The 21,296-nt window shown below is 47.0% G+C and overlaps 3 protein-coding genes across 4 annotated transcripts; 1 reads left to right on the top strand and 2 right to left on the bottom strand.

Moving 5' to 3' along the window:
- Nucleotides 1-1,516: 1,516 nt before the first annotated feature.
- Nucleotides 1,517-8,511, top strand: ccdc92 (coiled-coil domain containing 92). Of its 2 annotated transcripts, XM_070965173.1 has the most exons (4): nucleotides 1,517-1,710; nucleotides 4,461-4,628; nucleotides 5,205-5,246; nucleotides 6,626-8,511. In XM_070965173.1, the coding sequence occupies exons 2-4, from the start codon at nucleotides 4,493-4,495 to the stop codon at nucleotides 7,432-7,434; spliced, it is 987 nt and encodes a 328-aa protein (XP_070821274.1). In that variant the 5' UTR covers nucleotides 1,517-1,710; nucleotides 4,461-4,492; the 3' UTR covers nucleotides 7,435-8,511. The 2 variants fall into 2 exon arrangements, with proteins under 2 accessions (XP_070821274.1, XP_070821275.1); XM_070965174.1 differs by lacking the exon at nucleotides 1,517-1,710 and having other exon boundaries at nucleotides 4,351-4,628.
- A 1,618-nt stretch (nucleotides 8,512-10,129) lies between these two features.
- On the bottom strand, nucleotides 10,130-14,163 carry chmp7 (charged multivesicular body protein 7). Its single transcript, XM_070965390.1, has 10 exons — nucleotides 13,545-14,163; nucleotides 13,283-13,454; nucleotides 12,482-12,667; nucleotides 12,226-12,359; nucleotides 11,860-11,908; nucleotides 11,649-11,768; nucleotides 11,461-11,559; nucleotides 11,232-11,289; nucleotides 10,926-11,147; nucleotides 10,130-10,841 (listed from the first exon to the last, which is right to left on the bottom strand). Exons 1-10 carry the CDS (start codon nucleotides 13,799-13,801, stop codon nucleotides 10,786-10,788), a joined length of 1,353 nt encoding a protein of 450 aa, XP_070821491.1. The 5' UTR covers nucleotides 13,802-14,163; the 3' UTR covers nucleotides 10,130-10,785.
- A 397-nt stretch (nucleotides 14,164-14,560) lies between these two features.
- On the bottom strand, nucleotides 14,561-21,041 carry lgi3 (leucine-rich repeat LGI family, member 3). The gene is made up of 9 exons (XM_070964969.1): nucleotides 20,340-21,041; nucleotides 19,518-19,589; nucleotides 18,858-18,929; nucleotides 17,729-17,800; nucleotides 17,514-17,585; nucleotides 17,121-17,290; nucleotides 16,869-17,033; nucleotides 16,688-16,778; nucleotides 14,561-16,172 (listed from the first exon to the last, which is right to left on the bottom strand). Exons 1-9 carry the CDS (start codon nucleotides 20,540-20,542, stop codon nucleotides 15,443-15,445), a joined length of 1,647 nt encoding a protein of 548 aa, XP_070821070.1. The 5' UTR covers nucleotides 20,543-21,041; the 3' UTR covers nucleotides 14,561-15,442.
- Between the last annotated feature and the right edge of the window lie 255 nt (nucleotides 21,042-21,296).

The raw sequence follows: 21,296 nt of genomic DNA on the forward strand, positions 1-21,296 counted from the left end.
GTATGAAAAGACTACTGTTTCCCAAGTTTTCAAACCACAGACTGTAAACTCGAGAGTGCTGATATCACTTAAGATCAGATAAAGTTTAGTAATTCCTCTGGAAAACTGTGTTTATCATAACTATGGTTTGACAAAACAAATGAAATGCATATAATGTAATAAAATAAATGTAACAGAACATTTAAAAATAGCAATAAACCGAGTGTAGAAAATCTATGCAAGTGTAAATTGGAACAGAACACACACACAATTAATTCAGCTGCAAAATAAATAATGCATTTGCTTACATCAAACAAATATGACAGTTTAAAAATACTGTGAAATTTAAATTTATATTGACCAGTTTCTACATGTTTCTCTCACTAAGGAAGCAACACAACACCTAAATCTGCCAGATGCACTAGATGCTGATTCCATCCTGTCAAATCACGCTGGCCATAAGGTTCTGTTTGATAAGGTTCTTAATTTATTGCCGTCTGGTTTATTCATTAACTGCTGCCACTTCTCTGGCAGCAGTTAATCATTTCTAAATAAATCATTTCAAATCATTTCTAAATAAAGTCTCTGAAGAATAGTTTTCCACATTTGACAGCTGATAAGCCCAACACTTGTTTGCAGTCTAGCATAAACAAAGTTGGTGCCAATTATATTTACATACTCACCTACCTTTTTTGTTACTTTTAAAAAAATGTTGTATACATTCTGTGTTTGTCTATATGTTTAATTGCTACTGCAACAAAATAATTTCCAAAATTGGGATCAATAAAGAAGCAGTCTAAAGTCTACCTTTGTCTTTACCTGAATATTATCTATGTGCACAGCTAAAAGCAACTGAAAGGCAGTAGTAGTTCTTGTAACTCTGCAGCAGCATCCATACGCATGCACAGGGACTAAACAGAGACATCTATTTGCATGTGTTGCTGAATATCTAATTGTTTTATTATAGTGAAATCTGTTCAGATCAGACCCATTGATCACTGTGAGACCTGAAAAAAAGTGACCTGTGAATGAGTGATGTGCTGTACTAATCTACCACTGAAGGACAACACTCCCCTCTGCTGTCCATCAGCTGCATTCCGTCAGTCCAGCAGCTCTCATCATCTGCCTCCATTAATGTACGTCAGCCTGGCCGTTTGGCACATGACGCACATTAAACCTGACACCTAAATACAGTGTGGTAGAAGAAGAAATCATCAGCTGTGTCACTGATAGCGAAGGTGCTATACTCCAAAGCTGCCGCCAGATGGCGAGAGTGCGTCACCGTGGAACAGGTGACAGATTCTGTTGCTATGGTGATGACGCTGGTGACTCAAAACTGTCGCACGTCCCTGACAACCGCCGCTTCAAAGTCTCATGTCCCACAAGGTGAGTGAAAACGTTTTATTCTGTGCTTTATCGAGCTTGAGTTGTTATTCCCTTTGCTAATGCTGAGTGACACCATTAGAAACCATCGTGATTGACAGCCTTTAAGCTAGCTGTATCCCCCCCGGTTTCCCATGATGCATCGCTTTATTTTGTCTCGTAGCTCAGGGAGATGATAGGGAACTGACACAGCCGCCCTCCCCTCTCACCCGACCGAGGCGAGCCCCTGACAGCATCACCGACATGCCCCGTAAGGCAGGACGCACTTAGCCGGTGTGGCCGGTCCGTTCAACGACGATTCACAACCGCTTACAAGATATTCGACGGCCGCGTATTTTTAGCCGTAAGGTAAGCTGACCGCAAGACACCGTGCAGCTGTAGCCTCGTTAGCTGCTCAGCTAGGCTAGCTTAATTAAAGCCTCATACGTACTTCCTCTGTAACGTTATGGAGAGATGCTTTCATTAAAACCCCACTTTTGATATCTCTTCCCATACCTATGAACGCCTTACAGCTTATTATTGCGCATTTTAACCCGCATTTTTCAATCCGGCATCTGTCCAAGCGGGCTGACTTCACTGACATTTAACCGTTACAATGGGTCGACTGTTTGTTCCTCTGTAATATCTTAAATCGTTAAATAACACCACAGTAAATGTGCCCAGTTTTCCTTAACCCTGGACTTTTATTGAAAATAATGTGGATACGACGTACGCCGAATTTACCAGAACACGTCCACAGTGGCGAAACACGTATTTTATACTGCAGAAGCGGAACATTTCCTCTTTTTTATCGCAGGCTATTATTTTGGTGGCGGATTGTAAAGGGAGTTTGGTGTGACCCCATTGTGCGTATCGGAGCTAGCTTGTTTGCGGTTCCTGAAAGTGGACAGCAGCAGCACAGAACATTAGCTGCAAGGACAGGCTTTGTGATGACCGGACGGAATGCAGTGATGGCATCCACCAGCACATCAGGTCATAAACAGGCAGGGAAGGGAGACGTTTTCAGGTCGTTTATGACCTCTGTCGTTTTGTTTGATATGATAAAGAAGGTCACGTCCTGGATGAGATCGCGGTCTGAAGCTTGACAGGAGCGTTTGGGGGAAGTCCTGATGGTCCAGGACCAGCAGCGGTTTAATGAGAAATGTGGGTTTGGGGTGCTGTCCGCAATGCAGGTGCTGAAATTGAAAGTATCAAGCGTCCCTGCCGGCTAACACTTAGCTTATGTCCTGTTCAAACTGTGTTTTTAGTGGTTAAACTGGCTTATTTGTGCATTGTTGACGCGGTAGGTGTAAGATTATTACAGTGTCTTGACGACGTTTTGCCCTAAAAATACCAACAAAATGAGCGAAGACCTGCAAAGAAAGATGAGGTAAAGAAACAGCTTCCTGACAGGAAGAGCAGTGCTAAGCTCCTGCTGTGGCTAAGGATGGCAGCTACTAGCTAATGTTTCATGGTGCTGCAGTTCATTGATTATTCATGTTCTCTGTATGGTGAAGTGCTGTTGTGATGTTTGTGTATTAGGGAAAGGAAGACATGGACGGTCTATGGACACCTCAGGCTGGTTTCACATTAATCTCTGTCCTTTAAAGCATAGTTACTGATAGACTTTACATTGTCTAAACTTTATTGTCTGTCTTGAATTGGCCGAGGGTCCACGCTCCTCTGCTCCTGCCACCTCCACGCTGTGGCACGAGCCACGCTCTGAAGTCTGCTGAGGTCACGTCTTTGCAAATGGAAAGCTATCTAAGCTATTCTAGGAAAGAGCTGGGATGAGAGATATGCTCGCAGTGCAGGGTTTACCGGAAGGACTCCACATTACTCATCAATAATAGATTATCTCCTCAGCCGTTATGACACACCGCTGGCTCTGTTTGTGATTACCAGCCTGTGTTTTGGTCTTCACACACTTTCCTTTTCCCCTGTAAGCCATGACAAATAAATTTACACGAGCAGCGGCAGAACCTGGGCAGCGTGTCCAGCGAGGTGTCACAGGATATATTATTCATGTCAGTGAGCTGATGATGTAAGAGCGAGAAGCTCAGGATGTTTTATTGAAGCGCTCTTATGTATGCAGGGAGAGGCTTTCTGTGCTCTCGGGAGGGTGTTGCAGGGATCAATGTGCTCTCAGCTCTCAGCCCAGTTTTCTGGCAGAGGGTGGAGATGTTGGGACTGAGTGATTGTCTCTCCGGCTCTGGACACGAGGACGTCCGGTGAGGGGAGGGAGGAGGAAGGTGGGGTGAGGCAGGGAAGGGAGAGAGACACTCGAGACCGGCAGCCTTCGTGCCACACCCAGTGTCATTGTGACGTCCATCAGTGTGTTCAGCTTTAATTCTTCTGTTGTTTTTGTTGTTATTGATTAAGGTATGGACACTGACAGAGAATATTTTAAAGCAGAAAGTGACGTCAAGTGATCAATCAAGTGAAGAGAAGCAGTGCTACAGGAAATGCACCTTTTCTAAGTTACCACTTAAATTCCACTATAACAATAGAGCTTTATTTTCCTACTTATCTTCTGTGCTGAGAGAGAGTATTTCCACTGTATGTCTTCTTACAATTAGATTACTCAGTGTAGATTAAATTAGCGTGTATTAGGTTAGTGTCTCAGTTTTGAAGGCCCGCACTGCTCGCTCTCAGGTTCACAATCAATAGCGTCATTTCAGTGATTGCTCGCTAATTACAGCAAACAAAAACAGATTGTGCCTATTTACGGTCGCTTCACCTTTCTCTGACACCGTCTCAGGCGTATTAACGATGAGAGCCTACACGCCCACTCTGCTGGGTAATACATGTACATCCTCACTTTTTCTTCAGTACGTCTGTTGCTTGTTTATCACATTCAGGGTTACAGTTTTTACACTGGCTCGGTTAGTAGAATCGCCTGCACTGTGAAGGGATTTGATGGTATTATACAACAGTGAATGGTTGGATCTGTCATCTAAATCAGATTGTCTTGGCCAGTTGGCAGACAGAACAAAGTTGGAGCACATCCCAAAACCCAGATGTTGATGGGCGGAGGAATGTGAATTAGCATCACGCTTGCTAGTGGACGGACTCGTGTTTATCACTCTCTCTTTGTTTTCTGCCGTCTGTGTCTGGAGGTTGCAGACCTGGTGTGTGAACATAATCAGCCATGGCATCAGCGAACGTCACGCTGGAAAACCAGCTGCACAGCGCACAGAAAAACCTGCTCTTCCTCCAGCAGGACCACGCCAACACGCTGAAGGGGCTGCACGCAGAGATCCGCAGGTTACAACAGCAATGCACAGGTGAGCGTGACCACAGGTAACCACCCGTCCTCACTTCCTTAAGCCAGGACATTAAAGGAAATCTCACGAGAACAAAGCAAACAATTAACGTCTAACCATCCCACTACCCTCAGACTCATAACTGGGGCAGCCTAAGTGGATATTTGGGACCAAAAGCAAGCGAGATGCTGCGGTCCTACTGTTCAACCTTTTAGAGAGAGTGTGATGACTTATGGGAAATGCACTCAAGCATTAATGTGTTCACTCTGCGCTGTAGTGATGCAACACAGCAGAATCTGAACTGAGCACAACAAACACCAGGAACACTTATTCTTCTTCACAAAGGGAGGATATAAAGATGGTCACCCAGGAGAATGGGTCACTGTCTGCTTTAGCCCTGATTTCCAGTATCCTCGGCTCACCCGCCGCTAAAGCTGACGCCGGACTCTCACTAATCTCATTGAATGAATACCCCGCCATATGGAAAGCACTGACATGTTTTCCCCAGACCAGTTAGTCTGTGCGAGGAGCGCGCGTTCGATAGCTGCGACCTCATGTGACGCAGACATGTAAGTAACTGTGTTCTTTTTCCCACAGACCTGACGTACGAGCTGACCGTGAGGAGCTCTGATCCCTCAGGTAAGCTCCATCACACCGCAGAGCACACACGCACGTCACTTTTACCGGCCACATTCAGGGTTCAGCGTCATTAACTACCATCGATGCTCATTTGGTGCAGAGATGTTATCACTGGGAACATTTTCTGCTTAGTTCTGTGAGTTTAATCAAAACGTCGAATGGTTAAAGACACGAGTTAAAGTAGTCTGACATGAGATCGACTTAGAAATGTCTCTTGTTAGAAGTCTTTTAACTTTAATTACTCTAATAATATTTCTGAGTATAGTTTCATTCAAACTGGGAATGTGTGCCCTCTGCAGCAGGCAATAAATCTGAGTTTCTGCTGAAGTAAAGGTCTGTGTCAGCGCACAGGCCTCGGAGCAGAGGGCTCTGTGTGTTTCCTGGTAACAAGTCCCACCCAGGAAGCAGTGCATTGTGGGACTCCCTGCTGTTCATTAGCGCTCCCACTGCTCGTTGCCAGCTGCCCCTCCCCCAGCGTTACCATGGCCGTGACATGGAGTCACAACACTGGTCTGATTCAGGCCCGGCTCCACTGTCTTCATGCTGAACTGAAGTACAGCGGGGGGGGGGGGGGGGGGGGTCCTGTCAGGCTGAGCACAGCTGAACGCATTTACAGGTTACTGATGACCCCACAGGTGTGAGTTACTGAACAGGAGGCATGCCGCAGCTCACCGCAGTCACATGACGCTGTGGGCTTTCTAACATGGCCGGCCCAGATCTGAGCAATATCATTAAGGCCTCCACTAAGAGGCACTATCATGTTAGCATGGACATCACAGAGATTGAAGTACAGGAAATGAGATTATCTGTCACAGTGCTAATGCACAGCCTGCAACCTGCTTAGTGCATCAGGGCTCAGCTGCTCCAGCTGGGGTGAAAATTCACCAGCCCCCCCCTTCAGATAATCAGGGGAAAGCACGTCGTCTTTCTAACCGTGCCTGCGTTTGAGTGGAGACTGAGTTCAGGAAATGTGAAGTATACATGGAAAACTTTGTGCTTTACACACATTTATATACGTAATACACAGTTGTGGCCGTCACGGCGGTACAGACTGTGAGTGGGTGGGTGGGGCAGGGTGGCGGCAGCAGTGGTGAAGGTCAGAGCAGAGCAGCAGCCTGGCTGTCTACCAGCTGTAATGTGAAACTGGAGCTCTCAGCCCACTGCAGATGAGTCTCTGTAGGATCAGACTGCTGATCAGCTGACAGACTGTCCATCGTCAGTGTCTGCGCTTAATGTGCTGATGATCGGTCTGATCTGAGGGGGCGTTTCTCTCTGGGTGTGTCTTTCTTGTGCGCACTTTTGTTTGCCGTTGACTGTACGTTGGTCTCTGTACGCACGTGTCAGAGCTGCTGTTTGAACTGCTTTCTGTTTGTGTGCAGACAGCAGCGAGGTCCGCTGCAGGGAGCTGCAAAGGAGGTGTGAGGAGCTGGAGGCCCAGCTGAAGAAGAAGGAGGAGGAGAACACGGAGCTGCTCAGGGACCTCGAGCAGAAGAACGCCATGATTTCTGTCCTGGAAAACACCATCAAGGAGCGGGAGAAGAAGTACCTGGAGGAGCTGAAGATGAAGAGCCACAAGCTGGCCGTTCTGTCCGGGGAGCTGGAGCAGAGAGCGAGCACCATCGCGTATCTCACCTCACAGCTCCACGCCACCAAGAAGAAGCTGCTAGCTGGCAGCTCGTCTGAGGCCAGCCCCAACGTCAGCCCGGTCACCTCGTACAAGCCCACACCTCCTCCGGCCAAGGACAGGCAGCCCGAAACCCCGCGGCGCCGCATGAAGAAGAGCCTCTCGCAGCCTCTTCACCCAGAGCTGACAGAGGTGTACCGGCTCGGCCCGGACGGCAGACGGCTGGTTCTGCGGGAGACGGTGGACGCCATGCCCGACCCCACACCCTTCCTGCAGGCTGGGAGAGAGTCCCCTGAACCGCAGGTGGTGCGAGAGCGGCCCGCCGTCATCCCGCCTATCGCCTCCGAGCGCTCCCCCGTCACTCCCCTGGGCGCCATGGCCAGCCCGCGCCACAGCCCCGCCCGGGACCGTCAGTACAGGGCTCACGTGGGCGTGGCGCACCGCATCCCGCACGGCACCCCTCCCCTGGCGCCTCCACAAGCGGAGCTGGAGACGCTGGCGGTGGACCAGGTCAGTGAGGAGAAGGTAGTGCGGAAGCGCTCGGGAGCCGACAGGACAGTTTAGCACTGCGACGCTAACGTGCACGCCAGCACGCGCACACATCCACTGTATACACACTTACACTGCAAGAGCAGGACGGAGCCTGACCCACTGTGTAGCCTGCTTGTTACGCAACACTGCAACATGTTCATGGTATTCCATAAAGACTTTTGTTTTTATTGACACACGTTAGAAAAAGACGAGTATAAAGCATGCCAAATGTTTCTTATTCACAACCCAGTGAGATATTGTATTATACACATCCCCACTTTCACTTCATTCTGTCTTATGTGGTGCATAAAACAAACTCTCAGCCAAATATCTGCATCAGTGCCTGCTCGACCGGATCAACATACAGCTGTGTAGTGTAGTCATGGCTAACCGTTCCCTTTACATATCTGTCTGCTCCATCAATACTCTGGACATATCAACAGACTATATAACAAGATGTCTGCAGCTGCGTAGGCTAGAAGTGAAATTATTAAACTAATAACCCCCCGAATGTCTTTCATCTTCTTCTATATCAGAATAATAACGTTACTGTAGGCACAGGCTGCAACACGTGCAACAGAAAGCTGCTGGTGGACGCGCTGACGTCACCTTTCCTTTGTTGATTTGCAGGAACAGCAGAGGTGCACATGAGTACATGCAGTATGACATGATGGTGAACAGGGCGGATATACTGTGTGTGTGTGTGAGAGAGAGAGTGAGAGAGAGCGTGTGTGTGTGTGTGTGTGTGTGTGTGTGTGTGTGTGTGTGTGTGTGTGTGTGTGTCAGACGATGAAGGAGAGAGAGTTAAGTTTTGGCTTAAACAATATCCATTGATGTTATTTGTGATACAAGGGCATTTTTGAGAATACTGCTGTACTAGGATTTTGTGATATTACTAACTGTACTTTATAAACTGTACATTTGTAATGAATTCTTTTTTAATTTATTGTTTGATAGAGGACACAAAAGCACCTCAGATATTGACGGTAGTCTCTGCACCACCAACATGACGGTAACTGTAATCACTTAATAACCTGCTTTTCACATTAATATCACTTGTCCCTGAAGTATAAATCAGTTCAATAAAGCGATGCTTCTTTTGGTTTGGTTGCTTGGTTTGTGTTTGTACAGTTGAGTGATGGAGGAGATGTGACTGCAGCTCAAAGCTTCACTCTGAGCATCATCAGTTACTGATACCCGGGTTTGTGTCAGGTGGAGCTGAGGTCCGTTATGCTCTCAGGATTAACTGTCTGCACCAACAACAGTTCAGTATCATGTTAATAACATTACACACTGACTCTGAGGAGGCTGCTAAGTCTTCATATGAATGTGTCTGTAGTTCTGCCTCTCGGCCACCAGGTGTCCTCTCTGAGTCACAGTAAAAGCTCAGTGATGGAAGTTACTGGAAGACGGGACGTTAAAGGCTCACAGAGCGGATTCAGACTCATCTTAAAATGGACTCAGCTCTTACTCTCTGTCATTGGTCTGCACACAATGACCGAGCAGAAACAGGTTTCTGGAGCGTTTTGTAAAGTTATTTAGTATTAATAACTGAAATATTCAGATGCTTTCCTCCTGTGGTCGAATTTGATCGGTCCGGGGCCAAGGTTTACATTTCAAAAACACAACCCGAAGCAGACCAAACTGTGAGAGGCCTGGAGTCCAGACCTGGACCCCGCTGAGCCAAGCTCAGAAGATCAGTTCCAAGAAGACCTGCGCTGTCACTGCTGCCAAAGCTGCTTCAATCAAGTAAAAAGTCTTTTTAAATTCCAGTCTCATGTTTAATAAACTTGGAAAACACTCCAAAAACCTGTTTTTGCTTCGAGGGAAGAAAAGTTTCCATGTGCCACCAGCATCGACAGCAACACTTCAGAGCCAAGCGTGAGCGGGTCTGGCTTTAATTTCCTGAGCTGGAAATGAATTTAAAGCTGCTGCTCAGAAACTGTTTGCAAAATTTTGGTCTCATCTGTCACACCAGGACCAGGACTGACCCCCCTGTGAACACTACTGGTTTAAAGGACATTTAACACCTGTCTCCTGAAATAGGGATCTTGCTTCAGTTTTATCCTGCTGTGGATTTGACAGCCATCACTAAGTCTCTGCTTCTCACCCATCAACAGCTTTTCCCTCAACATGAATCACTGCTGCAAGTATGCAGCCTAATATTTATAAGACAGAATCTACTTTTTAGTAGTATAAGAATGCATGTGATACTTGCGAACTTGAACGACGCATATTTTGTGTTAAATTTGGTCAAATGAGTCTTAAGTTTAAGACATTGTGCACAAGCGAAGCTAATTATCTGGCTGCTTGAGTCAACAGTGACCCCTGCTGGCCGCAGCGCTGTACTGCAATTTAGGAACGCATTCAATAACAACAGCATATTTTTTGTTGTGATGGTGAAGTTATTAAAGTAAGTGTGTGTGTGTGTGTGTGTGTGTGTGTGTGTGTGTGTGTGTGTGTGTGTGTGTGTGCTTCTGAGTGCGCGCGTGTGTGTGTGTGTGTGTGTGTGTGTTGAGCCTCTCAAACTGAGTGCATACACTGCAAACATTCCTCTCTGGAGGTTTAATATCTCTGTTTTCTGCATCATGAATCCAGAAAAACCCAAAGTCCAGGTTGAGGGTCGGGACTAAACTCATGTCTGCCTGCAGTCGGAGCAGCTGGTGCTTCCATGTGGATCTGATTTCAGTCTTTCCTCCTCAGCACAGACGCACAAATACCACTACTGACAAGTGATTAAAATAAATTTTATTTTGAAACATATTTGGTTAAACTCACTGTAGGTTGGCTTGTCGGTCCTCACACGTTTAATGCAATGAGACTAAATATACTTTGTGGTTGTAAATCATTTGGCGTAATATGTTATTACTTTATGGTAAGTTTCATATTTACAGTTCAAAAGGCCACTTAATACACTTTATGAGACTGCAATGAGGGACATTTAAAGACACCACGACACACTGACATTTATATTTGTCCACTCTTGTCAAAAATACCACAGAATTCAGAGCATTGGTCGTGGCGGCGCGCCAAAGGGACAGTTTAAACCTTTAAAATGTTCCCTTTCCTCTCGAGATCCTTCACATCTGATGGCAGAACAGATCGAAAAGCTTTCAATCTCATTTGGAAAGAAATATTTTAAAAAATCCTTTTTGGCGTGCCGCCACAGTAAAGGCGTTTTTATTTTCATGAAATGAAGGAAAGTGCCTGGTTTTCATCCTGATGTTGATTTTACAACCATCCCCTTGACGATCCCGCGACTGCTAATGAAGTTAGCACTTTAGTAACCGTCTTTAACTCCTTTGAACTCTGGCTCACAGAAAATCTTTAAGGGATACACTTTGATATGTTGAGCTTCAAACTTGCCATGTTTTGCCGGCGCCGTCACTGTGCCGGTTCTAACCTCCTCGCTGGCGACGTCACTTCCTTCTGTTCAAAGCCTGGACAGAGAGGCGACCGTGAGCTACCTCACAGCGTCAACGTGACACTCAGTGAAAGAAACCGAGAGACCTGCAAGCACAAACCTGAATCTGTGAGGGTCAGCTGATTCAGCTCTTCCTCCAGCTGCTCGGCGGTGATGTCCAGGCGGCCGGAGGGGGCGGCGGGCAGCGAGCTGAGCAGGTCGCTCGGCTCCCTGGAGGGTCGCAGAACGCTCGCTGGGACTTCAGGTAAACCAGAGATGGAGTCAGGCTTCGACTCGTTCAGCAGAGACTTCAGCTCATCCTCCAACTCATCCATGTCTTCATCTGCAGAAAGCACCACAGTCTTAGAGCTCCTTCATATTCATGCATGACATAAATTAAAAACATGTCTCCAACAGAATGACTCACCTGCGCCCGTCACGCCGCTGGAGAGAGTCTGGTTCACCTCATCCTGAGTGTCACACAGCTGGTTAAAGCAAAGAAAAGACACTTTAAGATGCTTCAGTGAAAGATTCCACTGGATTATCTGCATGAGTCTGAATGACAGCGACCCCTGCTGGTCATTCTGTCAAACATCAGTCAACAGTTCACTTCTATTCAAAGAATGAAACACACATTTCATGGTGTTGACACAAACCTCCTGGATTTGATCCACAAGATTTTCAGCTCGTTCCACAGTCACATCGTTCAGAGAGAGCCTCAGCGCCGCCACCCCGGCCTGATACGCCTGCATGACCTAAGGACGCGTTCAACACAGACTTACAAACACTGACGAGAAACCTGGAGACACACGAGAAAGAGAGCTGCTGCTGGTTCTGCCCTCACCATCTTGTCGGTCTGCGACTGGGCGATTCTGTCCAGGATCCCTCTGATGGACTCCAGTTTAGCAAACAAGTTGTCTGCTCTCCTTTCGACCCTTTTACGGCCTCTTAAACACCTCAGTGCCTGTGAGACAGACAGACAGCGTCTTCACTGAGCTCACTGCGTCTGGTCACGCACAATAAAACCTCTTTTTGCAGTCATCTGTTTTCAGCACCTGTGATTTCTTTCCTTCCCGGAGCAGCAGCCGCGCTTCCTCTTTGCATCTGCACTCAGACGATTCAGAGACAGTTTGAGGAAAAAATCATTAAATCTGACTTTCAGATCCACTTACATGCAATGCAGTCCGTCTGACTACTAGTGTTAAAAAAAAAGATGGCTAAAGCATCAAGTTACACTGATTATTACACAAATTGAAGAAGTTAATCTGGACTAAATCACAGCATAAACGTCATCATCTTAACTAAAATCACCACCTTCTTCTTTACAGACAGACTGCCTTTTTTTACAGTTTAATTCCACACATCATCCATTGGTACTATTATTCTAATTCTACTCAAAGTTCATATTTAAGTCGATGTACTTGTCAGCCTCAAGGCCCAGTTTCTCCACCCGTTCTCCCAGCAGCTTCTCACTGCGCTGCAGCTGGTAGATGCCCACATCCACATCGCTGACCGGGGACACCCGATCCTGCCCGGGCTGGCAGAACTTAACAATCTGGAAGGGAGACACACAGAGACAAAACATTAGAGCGGCAGTCAGAGGAGAGACCCTCCCCACAGGCTCTGTCCTGATTGGCTGAGAGTGAACTGTTGGTGGAGCTGTAGGTGACGCTTCACCTTCTCGCCTTCGTGTAAGGAAACGGTCACTTGCTTGTCCCTCTGCAGCTGCAGCAGCGCCATGCACAGCGTGCTCTCGTCAGCACAGACGTCAGAGGAGAGACTGCAGAGCTCGGAAAAGGACAGGACGGAGCTGCTGGCGAATTCGCTGCCGCGGTACACCCTGAGTAGCTCTGCCGCTTTCTCCTGCAAAACAACAGATGAGCAACTTCATACCCAGCAGCTGCCGTGATGATATCTACTGTGTGACTTCAATACCACACAGAGGCAAAGAGAAGCTGTCCAGCATGATTTCACCGAGTCCAGAACACCCGGCGTGGTGCAGCCGTCCACATATGATGTGTTTCAGCATGATCCATCCATTGTTATCAATTATTACATTCATCTGCAACTATTTTGACAATTGATTAACAGGTCCAGCTTCTGAAATGTGAATATTTTCTCCTTCTTTACTCCTTTCTGACGGTAAACTGAAATATGAAATGAGACATTTGATGATGAGACATCATCTTAAGCTTTGGGTAGCAATGACTGATGTTTTTCACCATTTTTTTGACATTTTATAGAGCAAACAGCTAATCAATTGATTGAGAAAATGATTGACAGACGAATCGACGGTGATAATAATCATTAGCTGCAGTCCTAAGGCACATTATATTTAATTAAGCTCAAAGTGGAGGGATGTTTATACATAAATAATTCAGATAAATGCACTAAATATAGCTGACTGGCTCCAGTATCAGGATAATAAACTATTACTGTGCCTCTGAATCACACCAAGAAACATTGAGTTTGACGAACCTTCACTAGTTCAATGACCACAAAGGACTCCTCCAGAGGCACCCTGCTGCTCCCCAGGAGGGTGGAGAAAGTCCACTTCAGAGGCTTCACCAGCAGCAGGCCCACACCCCAGGACAGCCAGCCACAGTCCACATTGGCAGCGAACTCGGACTCCCTCTGGATCTTCCCACATCTGACACAAGTTCACATGCAGGCAATGTGAGCAGACTGAGGGGACAGACAGGAGAGGCAGCAGCGCCACAGAGGACACGACAGCAGTTACCTGGCCATGGACTGGAGGACAGTCGCCAGGCCCAGCGGGGTTTTCTCTTTCCTCCTGAAGGTCTGGTTCAGCTCCTGCAGGCTGACGCACACGGCGCCGCGGTCCCTGCAGCTCTTCAGGATCAGAGCCGTCCAGAAGTCCATCTTGCTGTCCCAGTCCGTCGTGTTGACATCTCGGTTCTCCTTGAACTCGGAGAACATGAAATTCATCCGCTCGTCGTCGTCCCACTCGGGTGTCATTTCAGCCGAGTCAGACATTAGTAATAAAGTCTAAACTTCAGCTAAACCCGTTTGTCGACTTGCTAGTTAGTCCAAGCTCGGGCAGCTAACGTTAGCTAGCTAGCTAAGAACCGAGTTAACGTCAGGCTAGGTAACAACACCCACTACCTGTTTCCTCTCTTACCTGAAACAAATGTCACTACCTAAGTAACACGTACGGGAAAATAGAGTCTGTAGCGGGAATATTTAGCGCCGTATCTCGCATGTTGCTGACAGACAACAGAACAAACCCTCACTTCACCATGATGGACTGAAATCTGGCTAACACGAGCTAACGTTTCACATATCAACAACAGAATCTGGTCGCGCGCGGTGTAGAATTCTACACCGCGCGAAAAAGCGGGGATATGTATTCCAAAGGAGATGTGTTAACTCCACCCGCGCGGGCAGGCTAGAAAGTACAACGGAGACATCTCAAATTCTGCTCACGAATACTGTGTTTGCGCTCTTTATGCGCAACTCTGCGCAAAAGACTTGATCTTTTCTTCCCAGGATACTTTGATAAGAGTTTCTGCTCATTTTTCTGCTTTACATGTGTCTGATATAATTTGATATACAGTCAACAATTCAAATGGCATCCTACACCATCACCCACATTAAATACAGACTGATGTGGTCTCACTTCTTTAGGATTCATTTGCATTTCAGGAGAAACCGCTGGTGACTGCAAGACTTGCATTTTGGGGTTATTTTGGTTTTTGCAAAGCAACTGTAGCCACATAAGACAGGACACAGGACTTTTTAGGGGCCATAAACTGGATTTAATTATATCCCTTTCCCACCCATCCCTCCATGTGCAAATGTACACAACAATAATTAAAGACAGTTTGTGACTGTACATGAGAAACGGGACAGGATTAGAACATTTCATAACTTTAATATACATTCTCATACATGACCTTGTTATAGCTAGCACAAATTCCCAAATGGTTTATTAAATATAATCCCCAGATTTGCTGGGGGGGTTAAAAAACTTAACTTAACATTCAATTTTGGGGCCTTGTTGGCTCATGCCTCTGATCTAATGGTATTATTATTGCAGAATGAACATTAAATCCAAACAGATTCAAGGATATCTCATATATAAAGATAAAGAGAGTTTAAAGTATTGCAATGCTAAGTATTGCTTGGTTTACATACTGCAGTTATATCATGTGTACTGTATCATGCAAAATGCTATACAGACAAACTGCACTGTGTAATTTACAAAACCTTCATAGTTTTACAGTCAGTTACAGTATCCACGCTCATCCAGTGAGTAGTTCAGTAGATGCACATGCACATCATTTGCACATTAGTAAAGTACAGTATACAATATAACACTCCCAAAAATAACTGGCCTAAATACATGGTTGGCAGAGGAGAAGCAGTGATGCAGCACTGACGTGACACTAATGTTGGCATGTTACTGACGCTGTGTTTTACCTCATGATTTCATTCTGATGTTAAGAGATAGTGCATAAAAATAGATTAATCATTTAATTAGTTGCCTCGCTTAAAACATCTTGTGAAACAGCAGACCTTTAGTTACATGGCTTAAACGTTTTGCAGTCTTTCATTTATTTGGCACAGGTTGATAAATGCTCAGAAACGTCTCCTCTCGCTCGGGATGGAACATGTCTACTTGGCACTGAGATCCACCACCAGGTGCTGGTAGGCCAGGGTGTTGCCTTTGAAGCTGGCAGCCAGCAGAATGTCCTTGTTGTCGACAGATACCAAGCTGAACGCCCGTGGGGCTCTCATGTTGAGCTCCTGGAAGGGCTGAAAGCGCTGAGTGAGGTCATCCCACAGGTACACTCTGGAGAAGGAGAAATCACTTCCAAGGATGAGGTATTGGCGGAGGCCCACAGTGAAAGGATACACCGCCATGGAGCCCCGAGAGGGAAGAGTCTGGATCTCCACAAAACGCTGCCCTTCCCAGCGGAGGATCTTGGAGTCGCCAATGAAGCGCGTGAGGCAAAGGTAAAGAACTTTCCTCACCCAAAAGTGCTTCACCATCTGCACGTCTGCCAGCTCCGTGATCTGGGAGAAGAAAGCGAACTGCCTCTGGCTTCGGTTCCACTGGTAAACCACCGGCGGCTGAGAGGCGCTGGACAGGATAAGGTGAGGCTTTCCCCCAACATCCAGGAACTCCACGTGGGTGTCCCGATGCCAGGGATGGAGGGACTGGTGGGAGTAGAAACCGTTGCTGTTCCAGCGGTAAATGCTGGTGGAGCCTGCCTTGGAGCTGTCGGCTACCACGAAGTACCACTCTCCATCCAGCTGGAAGGTGTCCACGAAGTTGGGCTTCCTCACACGAGTGGTGTCGATGTCTTGGATCTTTACAAAGCGCTGTGGGTCCTCTTCCCACCTGTAACACAGAAGAGGTTGTCAAAGTGTTTCACATCTAAAGGAATATCCACTCCCACACCTGTGCAGTAAATATGAAGCTATGCTAACTAGCTTAGCTTAGCACAAACAGTGAGTACAGAGGAAATGGCTGGCCAGACTCCACCTATCACCATCTCTAACATGAGCTAATTAACACTTTGCTTCTCATTAGTTTAATGCATACAAGAAAGGAAGAGTAAAAACGTCAATCCATCATTTTCTGAAGAGGAAGTGCAGGATTGTTTCATGATGGCAACCTGAAGAGGACTCAGAGGAGTTACTGCTCCCTGCCAACAAACACTGAATCAGTTGATTTTTGCAGATTAAGCACACTCCATGTGTTAATCTGTGGGCCTTACACGTGCTGAGAGGCAGATTTTGTTACTTCTGGACAGAGCCAGGCTAACTATTCGTGTCAAGCTATTGTTTCTTTAATATTCTGCAGAAATTCAACAGGCCACTCGCTGTCTGCAGGAATTAAATCTCAGGACTCACTTGTAGATATGAGATCCACCGAATAGTTGAGCCACAACCATGTAAAGACTGTTGCTAATGACCACCGGTTTGCAGTACACAGCAGAGCGAGCTGCAAGAGAGATGCACAGAAGCTGAAAAGCCATGAAATTTTTAGACACAGAACGTTGCAAAATTCATGATCTCATGGCAGGAAACTTACAGGTGATGTTATGAAACCTCCTGAAGACCATCTCCACGTGATCCCAAATGTACAAGGTGCAGAACCCCGAATCGGGCTGAGCAAAGGCCACAAACTGATCCCCGTTGAACTCGTAGGACTCCACTGACACAGAGTGGAAAGGGAAGGTCTCATAAACAGCAAAATCTGCGGGAAGACAAGGCCGATTACAAAACTTATCAACCGAGAAGTTCCGCCATGACACCACCTTTGGCAAAATGTACGAGGTGAAACCTGCGCTGATGCAGTTGAAGTCTCGAGGCGCGAGATCATGGATCCTGCGTCCCTGGAATTCAAAGGGACTGGCGCAGTAGATGGCGGGAACAGACGTGTTGGTCTTCTCCATCCAGTCCACCAGCCACTTGATTTTACAGTCACAGCGGAAAGAGTTCCCCCGCAGGTCTCTGAGTAACAGACAGCGTGTCAGTTTACATCCCACATGCTCAAACATCGTCCAAACCCGACAGGAAGTGCACCAGCTTGAATCAGGGTCAAACCTCACACCCGAGCCACGCAGCGCTGCAGGCGTGCGTGCTGGATAAACCCTCAGAGGACGCCAGCAGTGCTTTGTAGAGACAGATCGCAGGGTCAAAGATGTCAAGACAGTTTTCAGACAAGCACACTTACAGATCTGTGAGGATGTCAAGATGTTTGAAGAGGTCTCTGGGCAGCTGCTGCAGGTTGTTGTTTGAGAGGGATCTGAAAAAATCCACAGGTTTATCATTATGTTTCACTCCTGTCGTCTGTCATTGCCAAAGAAACTGTGCCTCTGTGTTTTAGCCTCATCAGTGAAAAGTGGTTAACAGGGTTTATCCGCTTTATGAGCTGGATGAAACACTCACAGATGAGTCAGGGATTTGAGTCCTCTGAAGGTATACTTGGACAGAGCCTGGATGTCGTTGTTCTCGATGAACCTGAGAAGAGAATGAAGCACTCGTGTGTCACGCAGCAGTGACAAAGTCTGAAATCCAGCCAGCGTTACAGAATGTCGTCCTTGTTCGGAGACGGGGTCGTGTCGTCAGGACGGGTGCAACAGGACTGTGACTCCAGAGATAACAGCCTGAGCTCCAGTCACATGACACATGATGTGACAGGACGGACGAATGTTTTGTTATTTTCCTGTTGGATTTGATTGATCCTGTTGACAACCAGTGTATTAACAAAGAAAACATAAAAGACTCTTCTGATTAATGTGATAACAATGAGACTCAGACTGCAGCCTGTGCTGCAGACGTCTCTGCGTCAGCATCATTTGATGCTGTCTTTGTTTTGTCTATCGATAGCCGAGGACATGCAGCATGTGCAGTCTCTCTGGGGATTGCTGGATATTAAAATACGACTTTATTAGCATGCAGGGCGGGTAGCGACCGTTGTGGCAGTGATGCAGTGAGGCCTGATGGCTGGGCAGCAGCCAAAGCCACACAGCAAGCAGCCGGAGGCACGGCCATCACGCTAAGCTGCACGCTCCAAGCCATCAGCTAACTACTTTCTAAAGCCCATCAATTCACAGAATGGCATATTCAGCTTTATCACACTACAGAGGCAGCGTGCTCGCAGGCGTGGGAGGATTTATTTCCAGTTTTGCTTTTGGCATTCTTCACCACACTGCAGAGTCCAATCCTGAAATCTTACAGCACAGCCTTGAGTCAGGTTAATCAGTTAATAAAGCACCTCGACTTACTGTTACCACGCACAATAGTTAACACAGCATGACGGTGCAAAGCCAAACATCTGCAGAAAACTTGCATTTAAAGAGAGCTTGTGTAACTTTTCCAAAGCAGGTAGAGCATAAAGCAACATGCTAACATATAATGTAAGCTCAGAAGGTGAAGACAAGACAACTTTTTGTAATTGAAAATATGCTATTTCTCACTTTAAAACTGTTAAGCAAAAGGTTTTGGTCAGTACATCCTATCCTATCCTGATAAATACATCCTATCGTAGAGACGGTCACATCAATGAGACACTTACAGGTACTGCAGGTGAGACAGACCAGCAAAGGCATCATCAGCAATCATGGTGAATGTGTTGGAGTTCAAGAGGCTGCAAAGAGGAGGCAGAAAGGATCGAGTCATGTGGACGGTGCAGCGCAGAGGACAACATCTAAACCACTGACCGCCATTTTAACATCTGCAAAGAACCGTTTCCACCTGTCTCCAATTCAGAAATCAAATACATTCTTTAAAATACACAAACATTCCCTGTATGTATGTAAATGCATGAATGCTTTTGGAACATACGTAAACACACACACACACACACACACACACACACACGCACACACACACAGACATGAACACACACTCATGATTGCATCTGAGTAGATAAATGGCTCTTTGTCTGGCAGAGCAGAGCTGAAGGGAGTCAGTGATTGGTAATGACACTGATACAGAGCCACTTTACTCTTATTACTGCTATGTCACCACTGTTTTCTGTAACCATTCATTTCTAGTAGCTCAAGTCCTTCCATTGTCACCACCAAACAAAAGAAGTCTGCGTGTGCTTCAGAATCAGCTGTGTGGAAACACACGTGTGGCGTTCAGTGACCTGGCTGGATGTCTAACTGGCTGTGAGGCAGTTTGTGGTGTTTGAAAGGTGTGAAGGGGCTCTGCTGTCTCTCAGGACACTCACAGGAACTGCAGCAGGTGAAGGTGTGAGAACGCCCCCTCCGGGATGGTCGTGAAGGCCGCGTTCACCATCGTCCTGCTCAGACAAACAGCATCAGATATGGTTGATGAGAGAAAGCAGAGGACGCGGGCAAAGCTCAGAAAGCGTGGTGTCTTGTGTTTCAGGTCAAAGTGTGTCATTTGGCCGTCCTTGCAGTTGGACTATCAAGGAGGGCGAAATCTTTAAAAAACTGGGACAAACAAGTTCCTTCTTCACTTCTTCTCTGTTGTAAAACGAGGGCACCTCCACCAGCCCGTGCTCTGGAATTCCCTCGACTCCTCAAACTCAATATTCAATCCACGGGCCGTGGGGGTCAACATCAGAATAAATCTAAAGCATGACCTTCCCCCAGCCAGCGCTCAGCTTTCATTTCATTACATGTGCTCCATTTATCGAGTGCGTCTCTGTGCCCTCTTCAAGACGAAGCCTCTCAGAGGAGAAGCAGGTCTCCTGCAGTGACATGGGGAATCTATTGTTAGTGTTCCTCCCTGAAGCTCGACAGGACTGTACCGCTGTGCTCAAGTTCAGCATATGGTTCAGAGAAGGAACATTATTTTTATTATCGTTACGTAACGCCGCCTGGTGTCAACACACACTGTATGAAGACAACACAAGTAAGGAATCTACCTCTGTTCACTTTCTGATGATTGGAAGACAAGCAGGGATTCAAGCATCATTACATAATGCAGGGTGACATCAGTGGTGTAGCCATCTGTGCCAGCCTGCATTCATCCAGGTTATGAAAAAATACAATGTGAGTGAAAAAGAGAGAAATGCTGGACTCACAGGGAGATGATCCCGGGGGGGAAGCTCTTGGGGATAGCCTTGGTGTCCACACAGAAGGCACTGTCTTTGGTGCAGGAGCAGGTCGCAGGGCAGCGGGGGATCTTGGGGGCTCTCCTGGCGTTGGATTCCCTCGGCAGGCAGAGGCACAGACACAGAACCGACAAGCAGATCAGCCTCATCCATCTCTGTCCGAGCCCCGGCATCCTTGTGCAGGAGGAACGAGAAGCCGTGGGAACGAGCTTCTTGAAGTTTGTCCTCAGTGGAAAGTGGCTGGTTGAGAGGCGACGGTCAGCCTGCCGACAGCCCCAGCAGCTCTGCTAATGCTGCTGAGATGGGATGAGTGAGAGAGAGAGAGAGAGGGGAAGGCAGGGAGGGAGGAGGGGAGTCAGGGCAGTCCTGTGTGTCCTCGGTGGGTGTGGGTGCTCTGCAGCTTCCCTGGATCTGTGCAATCTTTCCCTGCGTCTCCCTGAGGAGCTGCTGCATGAGTGCACACTGCAGGAGTGATGAGCGAGGCTTTTCTCTGCTCTCCGACCTGTAGGCAGCGTCGCTGACAATGAATTATTTACTTCTGCACACGCAGAACAGCTTAAAACACCAGCAGGGGAGGTGAGGAGGCTGATGGGAGATTAAGCAGCCACATTCCTATTAGCTGAGGGGTCGCGTGAAGCTGCTGCAGCCATAAGGATGGAGGGAAAAGTGTGCGTGTGTGTGCGTGTGTGTGCGTGTGTGTGTGTGTGTGTGTGTGTGTGTGGGAGGGTGTTTATATTCTGGCATTTTCTAAAGAGCAACCAGTGCTGAGACTTACACACCCGTCCTCAGGAGGAGGACGTTAATGCTGAGCAGAATACATGAGAGCTGATACGTCCCTGAGAGTTCAGACGTACAGACAGACAGAAGATGAAAGACCCTAAAGGGACCTTCAGTGGTGTACTGTTGTGTTTCCTCAGGCTGGAGAGA

This window comes from Chaetodon trifascialis, chromosome 6 (genome assembly GCF_039877785.1).
Source record: "Chaetodon trifascialis isolate fChaTrf1 chromosome 6, fChaTrf1.hap1, whole genome shotgun sequence".
NCBI lineage: Eukaryota > Metazoa > Chordata > Actinopteri > Chaetodontiformes > Chaetodontidae > Chaetodon > Chaetodon trifascialis.